The sequence below is a fragment of the Protomyces lactucae-debilis genome (genome assembly GCF_002105105.1).
Source record: "Protomyces lactucae-debilis strain 12-1054 chromosome Unknown BCR37scaffold_13, whole genome shotgun sequence".
In the NCBI taxonomy this organism is placed as follows: domain Eukaryota; kingdom Fungi; phylum Ascomycota; class Taphrinomycetes; order Taphrinales; family Protomycetaceae; genus Protomyces; species Protomyces lactucae-debilis.
The window spans coordinates 209201-232934 of NW_024468005.1; the positions used below are offsets into that span (position 1 = coordinate 209201).

Here is a 23734-nt window from a genome sequence, read left to right on the forward strand (position 1 = left end):
GGCCCATAGACTGGCACAACCATGATCAGCTCCCTGCGACTCGGCGACAGGACCAACAGCGCGTCCAGCGTTCCAAACACCCAACAACCCAGCAGCACAGCAAGCGGTACCAACTCACCCAATGCCGCTTCACCGGCCACGACACCCATGGCCCTCTATCATTCAAGTGCAAGCACACCACAACTTCAGCGATACGGTGCCGGTGGCTCTGCCACCACGTCGCGTGCAAATTCAAGAAATCGATCATTGGAACGTGAGCGAGAACGTCTTGAAAAGCAAGATGCGCTACGCATTGGATTGGATCAGTGTTACGCGTATCGATCACTGGATAGAGTTGCGGGAAAGGTCAATTACTCTGGTCATGTATGTGAACGCGTCAAGATCCATTTGACGGGAACGAGTTACCTCTACCATGCTAAATTCATCAATGGCAGTTATCGCAACGTCGAGAAGCAATGGGAGTTTCTCAAGCTGACGCAAAAGATTGTCATTGCGAGTGAGGGTGTACCTGAAGCGAGGTTTTCCTTCAGGCTGCCTGATGCGCTGCTGGAAACATTATGTCCACTCAAGGATCCGTTTCATTTACTGCTGCCGCCAACGATGGGATGTCGCAGAACGGATGGCTTGGATGACTTGTCACCGAAAGATCCGCTCAACGCCAAGATCGAGTACCGCATCAAAGTTGAGCTCTTTCGTGATGGAGAAATCATCAAGACGTTCAGCACACCCTTCAGTGTGGCTCCGCGTCATTTTGCCTCTCCTAACGCCATGAACCCACCACCAGAGTACGATGCTGCAGTCAAGGAGACTGTGGATGTCACGCGTTCCTTGGGTGGTACGATTGGACAGATGCTGCTACATCTCCCTTCACCGCCAGCATTGCTCAGCAGTCTCGAAGAGCATCAAATGACCACTGCATTTACCATGAACCTCGAGTTTCACAGTATCACCAGCTCGCCTCCCAAAATCACAGGTCTCGGCATCAAACTGCAAGCGATCACGCGATCACGTATGGAACATGCACTTGAAGATGGTGGCGTGGAAGATGTCAAACGTATGACGGAATTGCGCCTCAATCGACTCTGCTTCTCAAAGAATCATGGACCAGCTTGGTCACCCCTTCGACCGGGTGTTTGGCAATGCGCCTTTGAATGTCCCGTCACGCTCTGTCCGAAGGGTTACGTGGCGTGTCCTGAATTTGAGAGTTGCTTGATTGAGCGTAATTATCGCTTGAACCTCAAACTGGAGCTTGTCCCAGCACACGGATTACCCTTATCTGAAGTGCGCTTTATTATTCCCGCATGGATCATGGCAGATGAGTACTATGGGTTGCCCTCAGAATCCGGTGTCCCCATCAAGGAACGGAAACGATTCAGTGTTCCCTCTGACATGCATGATGAGGTTCCTGGATCCTTACCAAATTACGAAGACATGTACTTATCCAATGTCGCACCCACTGCAACGAACCCCGACGTTATTGGAAATCTAGGAACCCATGCGGCGCCATTCAGGTTTACCGGCAGAGAACCCGATTACTTCGCTCGTGGCAGAACACGACCTGCTCCAACGGCGCCCATTGCATTGGGTGGTGCAGGAAGTAGTCATGCTGGTACATCCAGTTCAACAATTCCAAGTAGTCATGGTGGTCGAACCAGTACCACCATTGCTCGTCGTGCACGCGCTGCTAATCCTCGTGGTGCTGGTGTTTCACAAACGCTCGAAGGTCTCGCCATTGATGATGAAGCGGAGCAACCAACGGGAGAGAGAGATCCAGCATGGTTGATTAAAGAGCGGGCACGCGATACAGAGAGCAGAAGTCGAAGGCAGAGTGCACATGAGACGGAGGGACCTAATACGGACGCAGTGCAGTAGGGGTTTCATTAAATGTCTCAATGCTTTTGTACACTATACTTTAGTACATTTGGCCGCATTGCGTGATGACGATGGGTAGCTTTGGACGGTCATTAACGGTTTGCGCACGTTCCATAGTCTGCACAATATCCTTCCCAGCAACGACTTGGCCAAACACAACGTGCTTGTTGTTGAGAAACGGTGCTGGCGCAAAGGTGATGAAGAACTGGCTGCCGTTGGTGTTTGGGCCAGAGTTTGCCATGGATAGGAGGAATGGCTTATCGTGTTTCCTAGATATCAGCTTCCTTCCATGAGACGTCATGAACGCACAGTGTAAAATTCTCATCATTGAAGCGTGTACTGCCATATATACTGGCACTCCCTGTACCATCGCCATTGAGGAAATCTCCACCTTGTGCCATGAAGCCTGAGATGACTCGATGAAATTGTGAGTTTTTGTAGCCATGCGGTACGTTACGAGCGTCCTTTGCCTCGCCTGTACAGAATTGTCTAAAGTTTTCAGCAGTTCTAGGGATCCTGTTAGAGCTTGCTTGTTGTTCGCAGTGAGAGCAATAAGCATACCTGGGTACGATGTCAGCAAAGAGCTCTAGTTTGAGGCGGCCCTGAGCGACATTGCCGATTGAGATGTCAAAGAAAACGACAGGATTCTCTTTTGCAGCAGTCTCAGTCATAGTAGCACTGTCTATAGCAGAAATTGAAGCAGATGGCAAAAGTAGAGCTCATCGCAAGTCAGAATCTCAGCTGCTGCTCGTGGTGTTCCTGAGTCACGTGCATTCTAAGCGATCAACTGACTGCGGCGACCAAGAGCAGCACCCTACAAGACAAGCAGTATGCTCAGGACGGCGCTTCGAACGTCGAGGCAGGTGCCTTTGCTTGCTCGTGGAGCGAGGCCCTTTACAAGCACCCTCCAGCAACACAGTGCAGCCTCAAAGCCCCTTCGGGCGGCAGAAATCGATTATCAAAAGACAACACTCACTGAAGCACAGGAACCCCTACACGGCCCGCTCGGTCCTGATGGAGATCCCAAGATGCGTTACTTTACGGGTATGTTCTCATGCAGAATATGGTAGCTGGCCCGGATTACAGTTGCCATACAGTTGCCACATGCCAAGAAATGCTTGTTTTTGCTGACACAATCGATCTGTAGTCAACTTTGGTCCGCAGCATCCAGCTGCTCACGGCGTGTTGAGACTGATTCTCGAGCTTGACGGCGAGGAAGTCAAGCGCGCCGACCCGCACATTGGTCTACTTCACCGTGGCACGGAGAAGTTGATTGAGTACAAGACATACCTCCAGGCGCTACCTTACTTTGACCGTCTCGACTATGTCAGTATGATGACGAATGAGCAGTGCTTCTCCTTGGCTGTTGAGAAGCTCCTCAACGTCGAAGTCCCGGTGCGCGCCAAATACATCCGTACCATGTTTGGCGAAATCACGCGTGTCCTCAACCATCTCATGGCTGTCCTGACGCACGCCATGGATGTTGGTGCATTGACACCTTTCCTTTGGGGTTTCGAAGAGCGCGAAAAGCTCATGGAGTTTTACGAGCGTGTCTCCGGTGCTCGTCTTCACGCCGCATACGTCCGCCCAGGTGGTGTCTCCCAGGACCTACCACTCGGTTTGATGGAAGATATCTATGCTTGGGCCACACAGTTTGGTGACCGTGTGGATGAGTTCGAAGAGCTACTCACAGACAATCGAATTTGGAAGCTCCGTACACAGGGCGTGGGTATCGTTTCTGCTGCGGACGCGCTGAACTTTTCCTTCTCCGGCGTCATGTTGCGTGGTTCCGGTATCCCCTGGGATGTTCGCAAGGCACAGCCTTACGATGCTTACGACAAGGTTGACTTTGACATTCCCGTGGGCACCAATGGAGACTGCTATGATCGCTACCTCTGCCGTATTGAGGAATTCAGGCAGTCACTACGCATCATTCATCAATGCTTGAATCAAATGCCTGCAGGTCCCGTCAAAGTGGAAGACTTCAAGATTGCACCACCACCGCGTGCGCAAATGAAGGAATCTATGGAAGCGCTGATTCACCACTTCCAATTGTACACCAAAGGTTATGCTGTACCGGCTGGTGAGACGTATAGTGCGATTGAGGCGCCAAAGGGTGAGATGGGTGTGTTTGTTGTTTCTGATGGCAGTGAACGGCCGTACAGATGTAAGATTCGGGCGCCTGGCTTTGCGCATTTGGCTGGTATCGACAGGATTGCACGAGGCTTGTACTTGCCAGACGTCGTGGCCGTTATCGGAACCCTTGAGTACGTTTTTCCTTCTACGATGATTTGAATGATGCTAACATATTAGTCTTGTGTTTGGAGAGCTTGACCGTTAGAGAACCTTTTTTATGTCTACATACAGATCATGCTATGCAATGGTTGAGCCATCGTGGAAATGCTGCTACCTCCCTGACATTCGTGACGCCAATCAAGTATCCGACTAGCCTCTCAAAGCCGATCCCAAAACCACCGTGAGGGACGGTGCCATATTTGCGAAGATCTGCGTACCATGCCATCTCATCGATACTGATACCTTGTTGCCGCATACTTGAGAGCAATGCGTGGTGATTATGTTCTCTCATTGAACCACCGCACAACTCACCCATGCCCGGAACGAGGAGGTCGAAGCAGACTGCCGAATCTCCTTCTTTCTGCATGTAGAACGGCTTCTGCTTCATGGGATAGTGGGTGACAAAGAGTGGTCCGCCAAAGTGCTTGGCAAGGTACTGCTCATGTTCAGTTTGTAACGCACTCCCCATACATGTTGAATGTGTAAACGTTGCCTTGCCAGCATTCACGGCATCTTGCAGGATGATGATTGCTTCTTCATACCGGATCCGGGGCCATGGATTTCTGGATGTGGACAACGAGAGTGCTGCAGCTAGCTTGCCATCCACATGCTCAGCCTCTCGTGCATGCAAAAACACCAACTCATCAGAAGCATGCTCGACAGACTTTGCAGCAGCTCTAATGATACCCTCTACCACGGTCAAGAGATCCGGCAACTCGCAAAAGGAAAGCTCAGCTTCCAACATCCGAAACTCGGCAAGATGACGTGATGTTGTTGATTTCTCTGCTCGAAAGGTCGGAGCAAGGGTCCAGACCCGTCCGAGACCCATGGCAAGGCATTCGAGATGAAGTTGACTGGAGACGGCGAGACTTGTGGGTTTACCAAAGAAGGCCTTGCCTTGCTGTATTTGAAATGTTTCACCTGCGCCCTCACAATCTGACGAAGTCAAGACTGGTGGAAGTGTTTGAATGTAGTCTTGCGAAGAGAAGTAGTCAGTCACGCTTTGTAGTACTTTGCTCTGGAGACGGAGGATGGAAGCAGAAACTTGTGTCTGTGGCCGGAAATGAGCATGCTGCCGAAGATATTCTGCGGAATTGTACTTGTTTTGTAGTGGAATGTCCTTGGCCGTTAGTAAGAACAAACATCGCCTGGCTTACCTTTGGAGAAGATCCGAGTAGCTCTAGTGATTCTACCTCGAGATCATACTTTTGTATAGCCGCTTCTGCTCTTCTTGGCAAAACGAGCTTACCGCGCAGACTGACACTGGTCCTATAGCTCAACCTTGTTTGTCAGCATCAGTAAAGCAGATGAGACGCTTTACCCAGCAGCCTGAGCAGGAGTGAGAACAGCCTGGACTCGTTCATGAGTGGATCCATCACTAATCATCGCAAAGGACTTGTTTTTGAGATGCTGGACACTAAGCACCCATCCTTGAATGTGGGTAATTGAGCCTGGAGCAGGCGCTTCTTTCAAGAGCTGTCGGAGTGTATGAAGCGAACAGCTCAGCAGGCGTCTTGGAAGTCTACTTTGTGAATGCATGATTGCAGCAGAATACTTGGGTGAGCTAAGTCATGCAGAATGTGTGGTATCTACGAAAGAATAAATTGTAAACTACACCAGCAAATCTAGTGAGCATGACCATGACCATGCGCATCGGCAGGTGCTCCATTTGGCGGACAATCAGGATCACAATCCAACAAGCAACTCGCCTCCATCTCATCAACAACTGCAAGTCCGTCATGGACGAATTCGGGCTGAATGGTACAACTGTGGATACCAAATGCATGCAAGCATTTTTTGATATCTTGCGCAACTTGCATGTAGCCGTCACTGCTCGTGATGCGTACATGCACAGATGCAACGAGCTTCGTGTCTGATAATTGCCAAACGTGAAGTTCATGTGCAGAAATGACACTTTGGATGCTTTCAATGTCTTCCCGAATCTCATCCACATGAATACCAGGCGGCGCTACCTGTAGCAAAATGAGGGAAGCAGACTTGCACAAGGGCACAGCAGAAGCCAGAATGATGCCCGTGATAACAAGCGAGATGACCGGATCCGCATAGAATCGCCAGCTGAACTTTGTGTATTGCACAAATAGGCCCGTGGCAATGACACCGATGTTGCCGAGCGCATCACCCAATACATGCAGAAAGACTGCACGCATATTCATATTCTCATGCGAGTGTCCGCCAGATGCGCTGTCCTTGGGCTTCGCATGGTGATGACCAGAATGATCAGTCAATAGAGGTGACGTCTCAGATAATCGCCGACCATCAGCCAGATCCTTGATATGTGCACGGTTTTGTGCAGGATGGACAAAGATGTCTTCTGAAGTCATACTCTGCCGCCTTTTATGTCCATCACTACCGTGTGCATGCGCGTGATCGTGACTATGCGTGTGAGATCCCCGATGGCTATGTCCATGCGCTGCCAAACTCGCCTTGCGGACCTGCACTTCTGGCAAGAAGCTCTCGATATCCTCTTCAGAATCCGATCCTGCGGGTCCATGGCCGTGGGAGTGACCGTGGCCATGTTCATGGAAGAGGAAAAGGCCGATGATGTTGCTGGCGAGACCTGCACTGCCAACACCGACAATGAGCAGCGGAGAGGTGATGATCTGCGGCTCAACAAAGCGCTGAATGGCTTCGAGAAAGATAGACACGCAAAGTGCCATGAGGAAGACACCATTGACGAGTGCGCCGAGGATTTCAGCTCGTTGCCAGCCCTGTCGGTTAGCAATCTATGTGTATGACGCCGGGACTCCTTGCATAGGTGTATTTGGCTGCGATGTTCTCCGTCTGACCGGCCTTTTTGATGGCCCAGTATGCAATGACTAGCGAGATGATGTCGTTGAGCATGTGGAATGAGCTGGCCTATTAGCGCACTGTCATGTAGTATGTTCGGGGGGATGTACTCTGCGACGAGGGCAAGAGAGTGGACGGCATAGCCAACGATGATCTCGAGGAAGAAGAAGAGAGTGTCGATGACCAGCAACGTGATGATACTCGCCTCTCTGCTGAAACCCATGGCCTGTTTGTGTTGCGCTGGGAGTCTTGCGGTCGGCGATCTGTTCAGAAATTTGAAGACACTTTCCAGCGACTATTTTGGCTATACTCTGGGAAAGGGCTATTCACATTGCTCACAGAAGGATTTAGAGCTCGGAGACATATTGAGACGACATCAGAAACTGATACTGGAGCAGCTGCAGACCCTTGGAATCCGCACAAGTTGGCAGTTTCATAGTCAGGAGAAGTGAGAAAGATCCAGGGACATACCCTCATGCACGGCCACCGACTAGATCAACCTGGCCAATCTTCGTGACATTTGCCTCTCCTCCCATATTGCTCTCTATCATCACAGCGACGTCCGACACCCCCTTGAATTTGGCCTGCTTCAAGGTCAAGATTGCTGTACCGTTCGCATCATAATCATCCGTAAAGAGAGTAAAGGTCTGCACAGTCTCAGCCTTGGCAAGTGCATTCATATCCCGTGGCTCAGTGCCAATATTGGGAGCAATGTGAACTCTAGCCGGAGCGTGCTTCAAGTCATCCTTCTTGACCGTCAGCTTGATGTGCACCAGATCTGCTTTGGTGCCCTTCAGCGGCAGATACATCATCAGACCAGGTCCAGAGGCACTATCGACTGCTGCGCCAGCAAAAGATGGACGCACAATACTCTTAATGGTACTGCGCGACGAAGCATTCAACAGCGTCGCCTTCTCCACATGAATATATTCGCGCAAACTGCCGATTCCCTGACTCACACTCGGCGACGCCTGCATAGTTGCTTCAGCACCAAGCCTAGTTCCTGAAGTCGAGTCCTTGGCTGCTGCTGCATACTGCGCAATTTTGGCCGTCAAAGCAGGTCCTGAAGCGCCCTTGATTTCATCCACCTTCTTGCCATTACAGTAGAATTGGAAGGTAGGCATAGCCGTGATACCACAGATTTGAGCAACATCGCGGACGCGGTCGACATCACACTTTGCAAAGACGACGCGCGAGGATGCATGCTTCGTTGCTAGTGCATTGAAGATCGGGGAAATCTGCTTACAAGGCCCGCACCATTCCGCGTGAAAGTCAACGACTAGAAGAGGCTTCTTCTTGAGATCGTTGAACTGAGAGAGCGATGTGAGCTCTGCAACCATGAATGCTCTGACTGGCATGCGACGCGGGAGGCTGCTGGATGGGTGCTGGCGAGTTTGGAGACTTCAGATGGAAAAACATGGAAGTGCTGCTGACCTTGCTTAGGGCTTGCTAGGTATCACAACAACGAGCATGCATCGTGACGGACCACTCTACTCTGCTCGTACTAGACATACAAGCACTAGACCATAATATGAGAGTCGAGCGTTTCATCAGAACTCCCAGTCAGCGGGCGTCTCTGCTGCCCATTTGAACTTCTCCCTCAGTGTCTTTGTAAACATCTTTTCCACCGGCACAGAGTACTTGGCGCACCAAGCAAACGTCAGGCGAGGATCAATATAATTGATCTTGGATGTGCCCAGAGCAGTCGTCTTGTTCTCGTCCCTGTCGATCGCCGCAGTCTTGGCCACGGCAATACGCTCATCAAGCTTGGCCACCTGACCCTCGAGTTTCTCCACTGTAGCACTAGCTTTGGGTTCAACGTTGCCGGTCTTCTTTTCTTCAGCATACATCTGCTTCAGTTCCTCTGCAGCCTCAAGACGCGTCTCGAGCTCAGAAGAAGGATGGATGTCAGAACCTTCCTTTTCAAGCTTTTCATTGTCGCGCTCAAATTTCTTCCGGATGCGCTCCTGCTCACGCTGGTAGAGGACGGTGTGATGCTCGGCAATCCACTCATCGTCAACATCCGACTCGTACTCGAGCAGTTCTGGCTTCTTCTTGGCAAGCGACTTGTCTAATGCAACCATCATTCGGCGGAGGCGCATCTTTTGATATTTGAGCTCGCGCACCTTGTCCTCAATCTTCTCCATAGATGCTTCGTGACCTTTGCTCACTGTACGTTGGTGATTACAGAGCACAGCCACCTCGCGGTTGGCGCGATTGTAAGCAAGCACCTTGTCTGGGATGGTTGCCTCTGGATCCATAAGCTTGTTGAGCTGCTCCTGGAACGTAAAGGAGGCATTGTAAGTACGAAACACTTTGGCTGACAACTCCGGCATCAAATTCGTCAAATGCTTATTGAGCTTGCCTGTATTGAGTCGATCGAAAATCATGTCCTGGTCGGTCTTGGATTTCTTGAAGATGCGCAGGTTCTTGAAGACTTGTGGTGTCACTGCCACCTCATTGTAGTAACGAATGGAGTCCTTGCCAAGAAAGTCAAAGATGACAATATTGGGAAGCTTGAGAGAGATGTGTTCTAGCCGCAGAGAACAGCAACCCACAGTGTCTGCCTCATCCTCGCCCTTTTCATTGCCAGCACGTAGAGCAAAGCGATCGATAAAGTAAAGTGCAGTGGCACGCTGGCGTACCTCCATCATTTTGTCCGTCAACTCAGCCTCGTATGTCTTGCGAATATCATGAATGCAAGCCTTGAGACGACGTGCCTTTTCATACTTTTTCAAGTCAGATTGCCCCTTGAAGGAAGACCCAGCGCCCATCATGACGTACTTGACATTGTTGTTGATGTTCTCGTTCCACGTCGCAAGCCAAGTCACCTTTTTGTCGTGTCGCACTTCAGCCCACTTGTGGCCTTCTGGAGGCGCCGGCACAGGCACATTTTCGCCAATATTGATTGTTATTTGTTCAGGCATGAGACGCGTCTTGAGCTTGCCTGTCTTGGGATGCGCACCACGACCACGAAACAGACCTGGAGGCTCCACTCGGAAGTTACCAATTTTCTCCTTGCGACCATCCACGAGTGCATGTGTATACTTTTCCTCAAACTTGTCTTTCTCCTCCTTCAAGCGCTTCTTTTCGTCTTTGCCCATCGCCTTCTTCTCCTCTTTTCGAGCTTCAAAGTACTCAAACATAGGCCGAAAGTCGCATTTGCCAAATTCGGTGGGGATGTCGGCAGCCTTCATACCAGAATCCTTGCACACTTTGCGAAAGTCCTCGAAAAAGTTGGAGCAAAACGTTTCGTTCTTTGCATGCTCCGTTTCAATCAAGGCGCCAAAGAAGCCAGCAACTTCTTCTGCTTCGACCGTCAGCGTCACCTGCTTGCCATTGTACTTCATTTTGACATCAGGAGGCAAAGGTTGATAGGGCGGTGGGAACACAACTCCATTGTGCTCGAGCGTTTGCCACTTCTCCGATCCGTCATGTTTCTCCTGCTCCCACCAGCGGAATTCAGATTCATCATCGTCGTCATCCTCGTCACCATCGCTATGTTCTGACTTTGCCTTCTTACCATCCACTTTGACGGCAATCTTCGCAGTATCTTTCGCTTCGACTTTGGGAGCTTTCGTCTTTGTTGCGACAGACTTGAACAGTTCATCATCTTCGACGGCCTCAACCTTGGTCTTCTTGACTTTGACCTTCTTAGCCTTTTTGAGCGGCTTGTCCTCCTCGCTATCGCTCGAGTCTGCAGGCTTCTTGGATGTCTGCTTGCTCTTTCTCTTTGCCTTGGGCTTTGCTGTGGCTTCCGAGTCCGAACTGGTCTCAGCTTTGGCCTGCGTCACCTTGACTAGTGGCTTCTCGTCCTCGCTCGAGCTGGAAGAATCAGGCTTGACAGCTTTTGGGCGAGGCTTATCTTTGCTCTTCTTTGAAGGTTGTTTCTTAATAGGACTCGACAACGCTGCAGCAAGCGGCATGTCTTCAGAATCTTCACGCTTCAAAGTAGCATTCTTGACCTTGGCCTTGCCTGTTCCCTGCGGCGCCTTGACGGTCTGCAAAGCTGGTGTAGTCATCCTCGGCTTTTTGATCTGTCCGTTAGTACGGCTAGTCTGGATTGAGCAAGAGTCCTACCAAAGGCTCCTCGTCAGACTCATCCTCGCTGTCGAGTCGAATCTTGCTTTTCTTCCTTTTCGAGCTGTCCTCCATTGGGATTGCCTCATTAGCAATGGTGCCAGGCTTCAGGACGGCCTTGGGCATCTTTATAGACTGGGTGACTGAGGAGTCTACAATGGCACTAGAGGCGACGCGCTCGCTGATTGGAGCAGATGCGTCATTCTCATCGAGCACGGGTGGATTACTCGCGTTCGTGACCATGCTGTGGCAAGCAACAAGCTTCTAAGTGACTGTCGAGTCGAGACTGTCTGCGGGCCCTTGAGATGAGAGACACAGGCACTTGCGGCCGTCAATTAAGTCGCTCACGACGTAGCTTCAGAGTGTTCATCGCGACCGCGTCGAAGCTTTGAGGACAAAAATTATCGCAGTCACGTAACCATATATAATATATCATGCCATGCTCCAGAGACAGACCTTCTTGTCATAGAAGCTGCATGTACCGTACAAGGGGCCCTCGTTCTGGACCACGACATCGCCGCCATAAACAATACTCTGGTGCGCTGTGTGGGCTGCCGTGATGGAGAATCCCTCAGCCGTCAAATCAACCAACTTGGCACCATCGTACATACAGCATGTCAGAAACGAGTCCTTGGCCTGGTCTGGAATGATCCGCCAAACACCACCACCCAGATTCTCCTCATGTATTGGGCGTCTCAGATTCCGAATGTCGAATGAGCGAATCTTGTCATCGTAGCTACCAGTCAAGAGCAAGGTGTCCGTGTACGGAAGAATAGCTGTGACTCCTGCACCGTGGCTTTTACGATTGCACAAGCTCACAGTCTCGTCTCGAAGATCAAGAATGCTCAGCGCACCGTCATCCGATCCGGCGTAGATGATGCTTTGGTCAAGGGACGAATGATTGTATGCTTGAATCCAGGTCTCCAGCTCAGAGACTTCTATTGTCGCCTTGACCTCTAGTTGATGACCGAGGTTTGTCACTGTGCCGTCAGAATTGGATGTCAAGACCCCCGTAGTATTGACACTGAGGCTCATGATGAGGACATCAGCAGATACGATTTGCTTCGATAACTCCACAGACAGCTTTCCACTTTCGTATGTCAATATCGATACAGTACCCGTCGAATGCGCTGCAAATAAGCGGCCTTCGAACCACTTGAGGTCGAGCACTGCGTCAACATCAACATCTGACAGCAATACGAGGGAGTGATCCCGCTGCAGTTGCAAAACACATATCTTGCCGTGTCTATTCCGAGTCTCTTCATCAAGAAGATACGTGCCGACCACGAGAATATCGGACTGGCTAGGATGAAATGAAAGGACGTCGGCCGGATAAGGAGCTTGCCAATCCGCTAGAATCTTGACCTGCCTGCATTCTTTGACCATGCGAGCAGATTGAGCGCAGCTTGATCACATGAACAGGCTTGGAAGTGGTCGAGCACAATGACTGAAGCCTACAAACGATCAGCTGAAGCAGACGTCTTGATGGAAGGGAACCTCCTGCGAGCACTGGCAAGCCCAAGTCGCAGCTTCAGATGGGGTGGTTTTGTTTCGCTGCGTGCCCACTGCCCAGGTGTCCAGTCCGAAGAGTCCTTTCAGATGGGTTCGAATTTCTTTGCGCACGGATTGTTGCTCTGCCCTGATTTTCATCCTATGAGACTGCTTTGAGAAGAAGCCTGAGACAAGCTTCAGGCTTGTTTCAGATCCTATACACGTGACACTTTTGTCTGGTAAGAACATGTCTGGATGAAGAGGAATATGAAAATGACAGGAAGACAAATGTACTGACGCGTTGAATGTATGAAGAGCAGCGTTGACTGGCAATCAGCACGTACAGCTGCAGACTCGAGCACGACCCAAAAATCTTAATCACTATGCCTGTCTACACCCATATGCTTCATATACATGCTCAAATCCTGGCTTATACAACAACAGCCTTGTCTGCCGCCAGAGCATTGCTTTCAACCACAGCTGTGGTCGCCCGTGATGGAACAGCATCAGTCGAATGCACAGACGTGGTCGCGCTCTCGCCTTGGCCTTTGCTCTCATCCATGGCAATAGCAGCTTCATCGTCTGCATCCACCTTCTTGGTCAACCCACGCTGAACAGCACGTTTCAATGAAATCTCGCGCTGGAACAGGGAAGAAAGTAGAGCAAGAGCAGCGAGTGGTGTCATGACAATCCAGATTGTTCGAATAGCATCCGCATAGTCGTCCAACACCTCTAGTCTGAGAGACGCTGGGTTAATTTTGACCAGACCAGCAACAGCTTCGATGTTGCTCGTTGTGCGGTATGCAGCTGGTAACCGTTTTGCGAGTTGACTTGAATAGATGGCGCCACCGATAGTGATACCGATACTTCCACCGATGGCACGGAGGAGGACCATACCGGATGTACTGACTGCCATGTCTTTGACAGGCATAGATGCTTGTAAACCAATCAAGGGTGTTTGGAAATTGCAACCAATACCAAGTGCGGCAATCAAGATGTAAATTTCTTGTTCAGCGCGATTACTCCTAGATGTGAGCGATGCCATGAGCCCAAATCCAAGGACTTGCATGGCATAGCCACCAACAGAGACTGGCTTGTACCGGCCTGTGCGGGAGACAACTTGTCCTGAAATAATGGCGACGAGTGCAGCGCCCAGTGAAAATGGCAGCATCTCGACACCTGAGAAGGTGGCGGAAGATCCATTGATACCCTGAAAGTAGATGGGTAGGTAGTAAGCGCCTGAGAAGAACGTCATGGCGTGGAAGGGAACACTGATGAGAATTGAGCCAGATGTGCGGTGTTGGAACAATCTTGGTGGCAGCACCGGATTGCGCTTCGTCTTGAATTCTGTGATGAGACAAATGACGAGAAACACGCCAGCTAGGACGAGCAGGCCTATTCCTTGGAAAGAGAGCCACATGCCGGCAGCACCTTCATTCAGGCCGACCAGAAAACAGGTCGTGGCTGCCATAAGACTGAGCAAGCCGACAAAGTCGAACGTCTGCGCGAGTTGTCGGAATGACTTCTTCTCATGCGGATTCAGATTCAGGCAGATGAACAACACAGCAGCTGCCGCTCCGCCAGTTGGTAAATTGATGAAGAAGCACCTATTTTTAGCAATGGTCAATCGACGGATAGACTTACCATCGCCAAGAGACCTTTTCAGCGAGTGCTCCACCGAGAATGGGACCGACCACGGATGCAATACCCCAAGTCTATTTGTTAGTTCGAAACTTGCTGTATTTGTCCTTACAGATCCGATGAGACCACCTGTTGGTTAGCTTGATGTTGTCTCGAAACGGGAACTTACCATATTTACCCCTTTCCTCGAGGCTGACAATATCTTTTGTTTGTTAGACGTAACACAGGATGCATGTCGACGACGTACCTGAGATGACAATTTGGCACATCGTAATGAGTCCTCCACCACCAATTCCTTGGATAGCCTGCTATCAGCATTGCCGCAATACAAGAACCAAACATACGCGAGAAGCAATCAGCATGCCCATAGACTGAGAAGCGCCACAGAGTGCTGAGCCGACTAGGAACACAAAGATGGATCCATACAGAATAGGCTTCCTGCCAACAATATTTGACAAGGTACCCCAAAGTGGCACCAGAGCAGCGGACGTCCTGTCAAATTAGCGCGCCAGCATATAGTGAGCGACATACAGCAAGTAGGCAGAGCCGATCCACGCGTATTCATTTTCATTCGCACCAAGATCCTGTGCAATGGTAGGCAATGCAGTTGCCACGATTGTCTGATCTAGCGCCGCCAAGAAGACCGTCAACATGAGTCCTGCAAATACGAGAGGCATGCTCTTCTGCTTCGGTAGCATATGCACCTCCGCATCTGGCGCGCCCTTTTGTCGCTTCTCTTCCATAGAGGCATGACTTGGCGCGTCTGCTATTGAAGTGACCGAGTCGTCAGCGATGTCGGCGTCGGTACTTGCCGGTTGTCGCGGTGAGTCTGCTGTCATTGACTTGGTTCCTCGCTATCCTTGCCGAGACGCAGGCCTTTCGCTGAAGAGGGTGAGTCAGTCGCAGCGACAGTTCCTGCTCTTGTACAATTGCAAAGATGTGTATCTTGTGAGTCCCCGCCAAGATCTTAGTAATGATTCAAGGTTGCGTCGGGCAGAGCGAGGCAAAAGAGGCCGACCGCGATTTACGGAAATTGATCACCGGGGCAAAGTGCTCGTACAAGGTTCTAAGGTTATTGAATTGAGTACTGTAGCTACGGGCCATAGCTGCCATAAGCACTGCATCGTGAACGTTTTAGCTGTAAAAAAAACTCATAAGCTTTTCTCTTAAAAGACCACTGTTCAAGGCTGCTTGTTCAATGGCAACGAGATTCACAGATTACCGTGACCGATGCACAAATTAGCGAGCATTGACGAAGAAGCCTCGCTCACAAACATCACGACAGCAGTTTGAGGCGATGGTACATCACCCATGGCCAGGCGTCGAGGTCTGGTAGGTAAGCTAGACCACAATCCGCAATTGCAAGCAGATCAAGGTTCGACTGCGCCGATAAACCTTAGCTCGACTCCTGAGCTCCATTTCTTTGATATGATTTGCAGTACTCAGTTCAATAACCTTAGAACATTGTACGAGCACTTTGCCCCGGTGATACACGCACGCCGCGTCAAAGCAGCAATACATTGCGCTGACGCCATGCAGAAGGCCGACGAAGAAGCTGAGGCCCGTATTTCTGCTCTCGAAGCTCAGATGGAAGACGACAAGCTTAAGACCCCACAAGCCTATAGCGCCCCTTCGACTCGCTCTAAGTCCAAATCGATGGAGGAGGAATCAAGCGAGGATGAAAGCACGAAGCCTTACACCGGCCCGTGCTACACCGACTCTGAAGGATACCTTGCACCTGCGACCTTCGAAGAATGGTCGCATCTTGAACCAACTTGGGACAAGAACAGCAAGGCACTTTTCTTGCTGAAAGGAGGTCTCGACAGGTCCAACCTCGAAGCGATTAAGGACACTGCAGTCGCTTGTGTTGCTTTCAAGACCGGATCGTCTCGACACAAGCAGCCTGATACGCTGCGAAAGTTGCAACTGGTCGCGAAACTCAACAAGCTCTCTTTGCCTCCTGGCAGTGAGAGTGGCGTGCATGTCATCGTTCCAGGCTTCGCCAGCTGGTTTCAAATCGTAGAGAGCTTTCTTGAGCCTAACGAAAGGGAAGTTCTCGTTAGAGAAACCTGGAGGAGCGATCATAAGAATCTTCTCAAACGAGTTTGCACTGAGGTACGCAGTAGCAATGTCCATCTGGTGCAATTGCAGCTTATAGATGGAAGCAAGCGCGATTAGCATGCGCACAGTCTCAAGTCGAGTGACCGGAGCATACGTCTCCTTGTAGTCCACACCAGCTTTTTGTGAGAATCCCTTGGCGACAAGGAGCGACTTGCGCTTGTCGAGAATGCCGTCAGCAAGGGTCCTGTTCTCAAAATCCAGCGAGCGCCAATGGCCTTGCGGCCTGGAGGTAGCTTGGCGACTTCCTCAAAGACTCCCTTGCCTTCAATGGAGGCGAGCTCGCGTTCCATAGAGGCACGCCATTCCGGTGCGCCAGAGCGGGATAAAGCTTGTTTGACAGTCGCAGGAGCTGGGATAATATCTTGAGCAGTAAGCATAAAGGCATATTCATCAAGCTCGTCATCGTGAGCAGTGACGCCAAGACCGCTAGTAGCGATAGCTTCAAGTTGCTCATCAGTAAAGTCGACACTTGCAGCATTGCCGCTAGCTATACTGGCAAAGAGAGCTTGTTGAGAACTTCCCTTTCGTTAGGCTCAAGAAAGCTCTCTACGGTTTGAAACAAGCTGGCAAAGCCTGGAACGATGACTTGCACGCCACTCTCACTTCCACGGCAAAGAGAGCTTGCTGAGTTTTGCAATCAGTTGCAACTTTCGCAGCGTATCAGGCTGCTCGTGTCGAGACAATGCGGTCTTGAAAGCGACGCAAGCCATTGGTGTGTCCTTAATTGCTTCGCAGTCGGACCTGTCGAGACCTCGTTTAAGCAGGAAAAGTGCCTTGCTGTTCTTGTCCCAAGTTGGTCCCAGATAAGACCATTCTTCGAAAGTAGCAGGGACGAGGTAGCCTTCGGAGTTGGAGCAGCAAGGACCAATGTAAGGCTTCGTGCTTTCACCCTCGCTTGATCCCTCCTGCGTTGGCGCGAGTCGAAGGGGCGCTACAGGCTTGTGGTGCCTTCAGCTTGTTATCTTTCATCTGAGCTTCGAGAGCGGAAATACGGGCCTCAGCTTCTTCGTCGGCCTTCTGCATGGCGTCTGCGCAGCGTATTGTTGATTGACGCGGCGTGCGTGTAACTTCTGGAAAATGCAGGTCTCAACGCCGGCCTGTTGAGCGACAAGCAGCAGCTCGTCCTTCCAAGCACTTACGCCATGTCTGATCCTCCTGGTGTTACTTATCACCGCGTTGCTAGACGGGCCGGAACGTTGACCCGAAGCAATAGCGTCTTCCTGCATAGCAACAATGCATATAACCTAATCGGAGTTGGCGGATATGCGAGGCTGTAATCGTAGGTAATAGACACAGGCACGCAGGGTAGCTGCCGATAAGACTTGATTCGGATAGGGGACAAGAGTATAGCACTCTTGCTAGCTAAGACTCAAGTAAAGGTCACGTGCATGAGCCCTGACGTGGCAGAGAGATGACAGCGAAGCAAGTGATCAGGAGATGCACTTGGATTCCTAACAGAGCCATAGAAGACACGCAGTTGCAATGGAGCTGCTAGGAAAGCGCGAGGAGCGAGCAGATCAACCTCGAACATTCAGAGGAGCAGCTACAATGAGCCCTGCACTGCCGGTTGTGAATATATAGGATCAGTATAGCAGCAACATCAAGTATCGGTCGGTGCCGGCCGTGGATGGTTGGGTGGTTGTGCAGTGTCGGCTAACCATAAATGTCTCCTCACGCCACTTTTCAAAGGCGACTCACGACTCACGAATGAATTGGCGCGCAGAAACACTCTCAACCAAACACATCATGTCCTCGAAAACGTACTCCACTCCCTGCTGCTGCTCCGATCAAATTGCTGATACCTGCTAGCGACGTATACATTGTCTCTGTTGCAAGAACGCCACTCGGAGCGTTCCAAGGCTCCCTCGCGTCCCTGACTGCCGTCCAACTTGGTTCTCACACCATCAAGGGTAGCTCTCTCCTTCTTCGCTAGAAGTCCTGCTGACCCTTTCCTTAGCGGCCGTCTCGCGTGCCAACATCTCCCCTGACCAGGTCGAAGAGTGCTTCTTCGGCAATGTCTGTCAAGCCAACAATGGTCAGAACCCAGCCCGTCAGTGCGCTATTGGTGCTGGCTTGCCTGAATCCGTTCCTTGCACCACCATCAACAAAGTCTGTGCATCCGGCATGAAGGCCACCATTATCGGTGCTCAGACAATCATGTCTGGTACTGCTGGGATTGTGGTTGTGGGTGGAACAGAGAGTATGTCCAATGTCCCCTACTACGTCCCCACTGCACGTACTGGTAGTAAATTCGGTGCTGTGCAAATGGTGGATGGTTTGCAAAAAGATGGATTGACCGACGCCTATTCTGGTAATGGTATGGGTGATGCTGCTGAAATTTGTGCAGAAACCTACAAGATTGATCGTGACGCACAGGATCAGTTTGCCATTGAGACCTACCAGCGCGCTCAAGCCGCTACCAAGAATGGTGATTTCTTGGAGATTGCACCGATTGAAGTCTCGGGTGGTCGTGGCAAGCCCAACAAGACTGTTTCTGTGGATGATGAGCAAGCCAACCTCAACATTGAGAAGCTCAAGACTGTGAAGGCTTCTTTCAAGAAGGATGGTACAGCCACAGCTGCCAACTCGTCGCCATTGTCTGATGGTGCCTGTGCTATCATTTTGGCTTCCGGGGAGGCTGTCAAGAAGTACAGCTTGAAACCGATCGCAAAGATTCTTGGTTGGGGCGATGTGGCCAAAGCGCCTGTTGAGTTTACGACATCTCCCTCGCTCGCTGTGCCCAAGGCTCTCAAGCATGCTGGTGTCAGCGCTGACCAGTGCGACTTCCACGAGGTCAATGAGGCCTTTTCTGTCGTTGCGCTTGCGAATGCGCAGATTCTAGGCTTGGACCGGGAGAAGGTGAACGCCTTTGGTGGTGCTGTTGCACTGGGCCACCCACTTGGTTGCTCTGGTGCCCGCATCATTGCAACGTTGACCAGCGTGCTGGCCAGGAAGGGCGGTAACATTGGTACTGCGTCGATTTGTGCTGGTGGTGGCACTGGTTCTGCTATTGTCATCCAACACGTCGATGCAACCAAGGAGAAGCTTTAGAAGAAAGATACTAAAAAGCTTGTAATCATTAGGACGTAACATATTCAGTCATCTCGTTGCTTTCAAATCTCAAGGAGAGTCATACCAGACATATCTGGACTACCGACCATGTCTCGAAATTCTTCAAATGAAATCTTGCCATCACGGTCCTTGTCTGCTTCCATGATTGTCTTGTCCACAATCTGCTGCAACTGTCCGTCTCGCAAATTACTGCCCACCATCATCTTGAGCACGAGGTATAGCTCGCCATTTGAGATATACCCATCCCGATCAATATCATAGATTTGAAACGCGAATCTGAGCTTCGATTCCTTGTCGCCTTTATGACTAAACGTACTCAACGCCTCAATGAACTCCTGGAAATCCACATCTCCACCGCCGTCCTTATCCACCACGGCAAACAATCGATGCGCAAGTGGATTGCTGGCAATTTGTGGGATAGACAGGAACTCTTGACGATCTATACCGCCTGATCTATTTTGATCGAGTTTGAGGAAACGGCGACGGATGCGCTCAATTTCTTCATGTGAGAAATGAGTGGAGTCGACGAGGTCGTCGAGTAGTCGTGAGGACTGGTTGCCCATCTCTAATGAGCGTCTGAAGGGTGAGTTGGCGCGTTTACTGGGTGTGGTGTGGTGTGCGTGTGAGCGCGAGTCTGGGGTCGCGAAGTGAATTCAACTGCTTCACGACCAGGCTCGAAGTGTCACTTTCAAGAGTGCAGAGAGTGAGCTAGTGTCACTCAGCTATAGACACAGAGCCATGGCTCGCAAGGACCTCTCCGGTCTCAAACACTACAAGTACTCTGCTGTAGACAAGTCACCGCTCTCCTACTACATCCTTACACCGTACTGGCAATTCTGCACAAACCTGCTGCCACTATGGGTGGCACCCAACTTGATCACCCTCACAGGTCTCGGCTTCATTGTTGCGAATGTCTTTTCAATCTTAGTCTTATTGCCCGATCTCAAGGGACCGGGGCCGGCGTGGTTGTATTATTCATTTGCAGCTGGTCTATTCATCTATCAAACAGCTGACAACATGGATGGCAAGCAAGCCCGTCGAACAGGCTCTAGTTCTGCACTTGGTGAGCTTTTTGACCATGGCATTGATTCCCTCAACTGTACACTGGGTGGTATTGTCCTCTGCAGTGCCATGGGATTCGGTGCAACGCGCGACGGTGCAGTAATTATGATTATCAGCTCTTGGCCCATGTTTTTCAGTTCATGGGAGCAGTTCCATACAGGCACGTTGTATCTCGGATACTTCAATGGTCCAACAGAGGGTATCTTGATTGCATGTGGGTGTATGCTCGTCAGTGCCATCTGGGGTCCCGGTATCTGGCAACAACCACTCGCTGCACTGTTTCCAATCTTGCAAGGCTTGGTCAAGTCACAGACATTACTGAAGGATGCATTCATGCTCATGACATATTCAGCCTTGTTTTTTGTGCATATTCCGTTTTGCATCTATAACGTCTACCTCGCTCGTTCAGCCAGAGGTCTCGACACGGCGTCGACACTGCTACAATGGCTACCACTTGGCTTGTTTACAGGTGCAGCTGCTGCATGGATTGGGTCTCCGTATGGGACGATCCTCAGGGACAACCATATGATTCTATTTGGCGTTTTGTGTTGTCTGGTCTTTGGTAGGATGACGACCAAGATCATCCTTGCCCACCTCCTCAGACAACCCTTCCCGTTATTCACAGTCCAGCTGGTTCCATTGCTGCTGGGTGCGGCGATTGTGAATGCACCGATGCTGGGTGTGCAGCTGATTAGTGCAGAGCAGGAGGTCAAGCTGCTCTGGCTGTGCTTGGGAGTGAGCACTGTGATGTATGTGAGCTGGGCCGAGCATGTCATCAGGGACTTCACCACGTACCTGGGTATTTCCTGTCTGACTATTCCGTATGCAGACAGCAGGAAGCGGGATCTGTTGGCATGAGAAGAGTAGAGTATAGACAAGCCATTCAATCCTATACATTATACATAGTATTGCATACCCATGTCAATTTACACTCATCTATTCTATAGTACAGACACGTGCTGCTTACCTCACCCTTTCTCCTCCAGCAGCAACCAGCAAATCTAGCACCTGGCACCACCACCAGCGACACAGCTCCTCTACTCCCCATATTGCAACTGTTTCACACAGACAACCCAGCCAGGCAAGCAATACACGGCGCACCAGGAGCCAGCGGACGGCCCCCAATAAGAAGAGAGAGCGCGCGCCCTCCATCATGTCGCTCGCAACCTCCACCGTCACACCCTCCATGCAACCCACCGCCAGCCCAACCCCGACACAGTCCACCCGCTCCAACAATAACTCCCAATCGCCCCTCCTCTTCTTCGTCGCTCTCGGCTTCGGTGTCCTCTTCACAAACTTATGGATCATTATTGGTGTCAAGTACTGTTTCCGCTATCAATCTGCACGACGACGCGGCATCACCATGTCTCAAATGAATGCTGAAATCGCAGCAGCCAGTGCACAGCAGCGTTCAGGACGTCGACGTAAGGAGAAGAAACTCATGACCATGGAAGAGGTGAATGCGCAATTTCCATTACAAAGCTATAAAGCGTGGCGCGCGAGTCGGGAGAAGGCTGGGTTGAGTACGGAGGGAGGCATGCAGGCCGTTGATGCAGAGACGGCGCAGGTTGTCAGGCAAGAGATGCAAGAGGAGAAGGCAACCCTCACGACGGAGGAAGTGGCGCCGGATGCGGGTGCGGGTGAGCTGGCCACGGGCGTGGTCGAACAAGACCTTGAAGCGCAACAACAAGCAAGAAGGAAGAGTCTGGCGCGGGGAGAGACATATGCAGGTGATACAATCTACGAAGTGGGTTCGTCACAGCAAGCACGGGCCATCATGACTGGCAAGTCAGATAAAACAGAAGAGTCTGTTGATATTGCTGGAGAAGCCGACATTGCAGATGCTGCCTCATCAACACCTGCTACCATTGCTGGCGCTGGCGCTGCAGGTCCTTCTTCTACTCATGCACCTTCTGCAGCTGCAGGGATCGCAGCGGCTGATATCGTCTCTGGTGATACCTGCGCCATCTGCATCGATACCCTCGAAGACGACGATGACATCCGTGGCTTGACATGCGGTCATGCATTCCATGCGGCGTGTGTGGATCAATGGCTCACCACGCGTCGTGCTATTTGCCCACTGTGCAAAAAGGACTTTTGGGTACGTAAATTACCTGTTGCAGGTGAAGATGCTGCGATGGAGGATGCACAATCTCATGCGGGTGTGTTGGGTATGTTGCACAGTCTAAGCACCTTTAGGATGCCACGATGGAGATCAACAGCTGCGACGTCTGATCCGACTGCTGCGCGGTCAGGTGGAAGTCGCAGGCGTCGACAGGGTGATTTGGAGCAAGGCAGTGAGATGACGCATTTGCAAAGTCGCCCACGGTCAAGAGATGTCACGCATGAGACTGCCGCAGGTGGCGGTCGTGGCTTTGATCCGTCGCATTTGGCGAGTGTGCATGCCGCTCAACGCTGAAAACTTGATGAAAGCCCTGTCTTTTGCGCTTCCTCTTCGTATCCTTGGCCTCTCTTGGAAGGTCTTCAATCTCTTTATGCTCAGTTCTTTTGTAATGCAATGCAACGGCCTGCTTCAATATCATCAAGAGTATACTGCGCAATGATACAAGCGCTGTTAAATTAGATACAAGAATCTGAAAAGGTCATCAGAGAACAGATCACCAAGTCGTGTTGTGTTCTGCTAGACTCGGGTCTAGTGCTTGCGAGGGCACCGCCGCTTGCCCCTGCTGCAATGCAATGGCTTCATTTGTCTCCGTCACCGGCGCTACTTTGCGCTTCTTGTGGCTTCTCTTTGGTTTAGGCTGTGCCTCCCCTGCTTCATTGTAGGAGACACTTGCGTGCCGCGCCCTGTCTGCAGGCTCCTCTGGATCATGATCCGCCTGTTTGACACTGTCCCTGTACTTTGCGAGGTAAATCTTGAGTGTCTCTGAGTAATTCTCAAACCCAAGACTCGTCATGGCAAACAAGATGTCCTCACCATTCACCGTCTTGCGCTTCTCTTGTAAACACTTTTCTGATGCTTCCGAGGTGATGAAGGCGATGAATTCAGAGATGCATTCTTGAACACACTCTTTCGCTTCTTTTGCAATCTTAGCGCTGGGTGGGAGTGCTGCCTTCATGATGCGCAGGACATTGGCGATGGGGATATCGGCGGGTGCGAGGACATCTTCCTCCTTTTGCGTCAACGGGACTAATTCCTCTGCACCTGCTGGTCCATTGTCTTCTACACTGCCCTGTTGTAAGTGCTGATGCTCCTTCTCCTCGTCCATGTATGTCCCTTGCTAGCCCGCGCTCTCTCTCTCCGGGTGAGTGTCGCCTTGTGCTTGTTGTT

The 23734-nt window shown here is 51.0% G+C and overlaps 14 protein-coding genes across 14 annotated transcripts; 5 read left to right on the forward strand and 9 right to left on the reverse strand.

Annotated features, from left to right (window-relative positions):
• Positions 1–21: 21 nt before the first annotated feature.
• BCR37DRAFT_388136 (uncharacterized protein) lies at positions 22–1872 on the forward strand (the record flags this gene model as incomplete). The annotated part of the gene is made up of 1 exon (XM_040870594.1): positions 22–1872. The coding sequence occupies one exon, from the start codon at positions 22–24 to the stop codon at positions 1870–1872; it is 1851 nt and encodes a 616-aa protein (XP_040724301.1).
• A 40-nt stretch (positions 1873–1912) lies between these two features.
• Positions 1913–2543, reverse strand: BCR37DRAFT_403073 (peptidyl-prolyl cis-trans isomerase 11; the record flags this gene model as incomplete). Its single annotated transcript, XM_040871966.1, has 3 exons — positions 1913–2141; positions 2182–2379; positions 2434–2543. 3 exons carry the CDS (start codon positions 2541–2543, stop codon positions 1913–1915), a joined length of 537 nt encoding a protein of 178 aa, XP_040724302.1.
• A 65-nt stretch (positions 2544–2608) lies between these two features.
• On the forward strand, positions 2609–4567 carry BCR37DRAFT_381085 (NADH-ubiquinone oxidoreductase-like protein 49 kDa subunit). Its single transcript, XM_040869611.1, has 3 exons — positions 2609–2916; positions 3020–4139; positions 4186–4567. Exons 1-3 carry the CDS (start codon positions 2703–2705, stop codon positions 4211–4213), a joined length of 1362 nt encoding a protein of 453 aa, XP_040724303.1. The 5' UTR covers positions 2609–2702; the 3' UTR covers positions 4214–4567.
• BCR37DRAFT_359433 (uncharacterized protein) lies at positions 4259–5752 on the reverse strand (the record flags this gene model as incomplete). The annotated part of the gene is made up of 4 exons (XM_040868215.1): positions 5489–5752; positions 5325–5448; positions 4829–5287; positions 4259–4777 (listed from the first exon to the last, which is right to left on the reverse strand). Coding segments are annotated over exons 1-4 (1320 nt in total), but the record flags the coding sequence as incomplete, so codon positions are not given.
• Positions 5712–7234, reverse strand: BCR37DRAFT_381090 (cation efflux protein). The gene is made up of 3 exons (XM_040869612.1): positions 7086–7234; positions 6940–7039; positions 5712–6896 (listed from the first exon to the last, which is right to left on the reverse strand). The coding sequence occupies exons 1-3, from the start codon at positions 7196–7198 to the stop codon at positions 5793–5795; spliced, it is 1317 nt and encodes a 438-aa protein (XP_040724305.1). The 5' UTR covers positions 7199–7234; the 3' UTR covers positions 5712–5792.
• A 772-nt stretch (positions 7235–8006) lies between these two features.
• On the reverse strand, positions 8007–8315 carry BCR37DRAFT_348846 (thioredoxin-like protein; the record flags this gene model as incomplete). The annotated part of the gene is made up of 1 exon (XM_040867876.1): positions 8007–8315. A coding segment is annotated over one exon (309 nt), but the record flags the coding sequence as incomplete, so codon positions are not given.
• Positions 8316–8525: 210 nt separating this feature from the next.
• BCR37DRAFT_403077 (uncharacterized protein) lies at positions 8526–11181 on the reverse strand (the record flags this gene model as incomplete). The annotated part of the gene is made up of 2 exons (XM_040871967.1): positions 8526–11012; positions 11056–11181. 2 exons carry the CDS (start codon positions 11179–11181, stop codon positions 8526–8528), a joined length of 2613 nt encoding a protein of 870 aa, XP_040724307.1.
• A 226-nt stretch (positions 11182–11407) lies between these two features.
• BCR37DRAFT_68212 (WD40-repeat-containing domain protein) lies at positions 11408–12709 on the reverse strand. The gene has a single exon (XM_040872437.1). The coding sequence runs from the start codon at positions 12439–12441 to the stop codon at positions 11488–11490; it is 954 nt and encodes a 317-aa protein (XP_040724308.1). The 5' UTR covers positions 12442–12709; the 3' UTR covers positions 11408–11487.
• A 267-nt stretch (positions 12710–12976) lies between these two features.
• BCR37DRAFT_349044 (major facilitator superfamily domain-containing protein) lies at positions 12977–14885 on the reverse strand (the record flags this gene model as incomplete). The annotated part of the gene is made up of 7 exons (XM_040867894.1): positions 12977–14153; positions 14191–14261; positions 14300–14316; positions 14357–14389; positions 14435–14492; positions 14532–14679; positions 14719–14885. The coding sequence occupies 7 exons, from the start codon at positions 14883–14885 to the stop codon at positions 12977–12979; spliced, it is 1671 nt and encodes a 556-aa protein (XP_040724309.1).
• A 3169-nt stretch (positions 14886–18054) lies between these two features.
• Positions 18055–19359, forward strand: BCR37DRAFT_388141 (acetyl-CoA acetyltransferase; the record flags this gene model as incomplete). The annotated part of the gene is made up of 3 exons (XM_040870595.1): positions 18055–18068; positions 18118–18218; positions 18266–19359. The coding sequence occupies 3 exons, from the start codon at positions 18055–18057 to the stop codon at positions 19357–19359; spliced, it is 1209 nt and encodes a 402-aa protein (XP_040724310.1).
• A 62-nt stretch (positions 19360–19421) lies between these two features.
• Positions 19422–19943, reverse strand: BCR37DRAFT_349076 (calcineurin regulatory subunit; the record flags this gene model as incomplete). Its single annotated transcript, XM_040867896.1, has 1 exon — positions 19422–19943. The coding sequence occupies one exon, from the start codon at positions 19941–19943 to the stop codon at positions 19422–19424; it is 522 nt and encodes a 173-aa protein (XP_040724311.1).
• Positions 19944–20045: 102 nt separating this feature from the next.
• Positions 20046–21362, forward strand: BCR37DRAFT_381099 (CDP-alcohol phosphatidyltransferase-domain-containing protein). Its single transcript, XM_040869613.1, has one exon. It carries the CDS (start codon positions 20119–20121, stop codon positions 21298–21300), a length of 1182 nt encoding a protein of 393 aa, XP_040724312.1. The 5' UTR covers positions 20046–20118; the 3' UTR covers positions 21301–21362.
• Positions 21363–21403: 41 nt separating this feature from the next.
• On the forward strand, positions 21404–23050 carry BCR37DRAFT_381100 (uncharacterized protein). The gene has a single exon (XM_040869614.1). The coding sequence runs from the start codon at positions 21596–21598 to the stop codon at positions 22859–22861; it is 1266 nt and encodes a 421-aa protein (XP_040724313.1). The 5' UTR covers positions 21404–21595; the 3' UTR covers positions 22862–23050.
• A 232-nt stretch (positions 23051–23282) lies between these two features.
• On the reverse strand, positions 23283–23549 carry BCR37DRAFT_332587 (nuclear transcription factor Y subunit B-3; the record flags this gene model as incomplete). Its single annotated transcript, XM_040867069.1, has 1 exon — positions 23283–23549. A coding segment is annotated over one exon (267 nt), but the record flags the coding sequence as incomplete, so codon positions are not given.
• Between the last annotated feature and the right edge of the window lie 185 nt (positions 23550–23734).

What these genes read in the sequence shown, in the direction of transcription:
- BCR37DRAFT_381090 (XM_040869612.1), bottom strand. Translation starts at nt 7,198, where the DNA reads ATGGGTTTCAGCAGAGAGGCGAGTATCATCACGTTGCTGGTCATCGAC. An exon ending in TCTCTTGCCCTCGTCGCAGA is followed by an intron (nt 7,040 to 7,085) that starts GTACATCCCCCC and finishes CTAATAGGCCAG; the next exon opens with CTCATTCCACATGCTCAACG. An exon ending in TCGCAGCCAAATACACCTAT is followed by an intron (nt 6,897 to 6,939) that starts GCAAGGAGTCCC and finishes GCTAACCGACAG; the next exon opens with GGCTGGCAACGAGCTGAAAT.
- BCR37DRAFT_381085 (XM_040869611.1), top strand. Translation starts at nt 2,703, where the DNA reads ATGCTCAGGACGGCGCTTCGAACGTCGAGGCAGGTGCCTTTGCTTGCT. An exon ending in CAAGATGCGTTACTTTACGG is followed by an intron (nt 2,917 to 3,019) that starts GTATGTTCTCAT and finishes ATCGATCTGTAG; the next exon opens with TCAACTTTGGTCCGCAGCAT. An exon ending in GCCGTTATCGGAACCCTTGA is followed by an intron (nt 4,140 to 4,185) that starts GTACGTTTTTCC and finishes CTAACATATTAG; the next exon opens with TCTTGTGTTTGGAGAGCTTG.
- BCR37DRAFT_381100 (XM_040869614.1), top strand. Translation starts at nt 21,596, where the DNA reads ATGTCGCTCGCAACCTCCACCGTCACACCCTCCATGCAACCCACCGCC.
- BCR37DRAFT_68212 (XM_040872437.1), bottom strand. Translation starts at nt 12,441, where the DNA reads ATGGTCAAAGAATGCAGGCAGGTCAAGATTCTAGCGGATTGGCAAGCT.
- BCR37DRAFT_381099 (XM_040869613.1), top strand. Translation starts at nt 20,119, where the DNA reads ATGGCTCGCAAGGACCTCTCCGGTCTCAAACACTACAAGTACTCTGCT.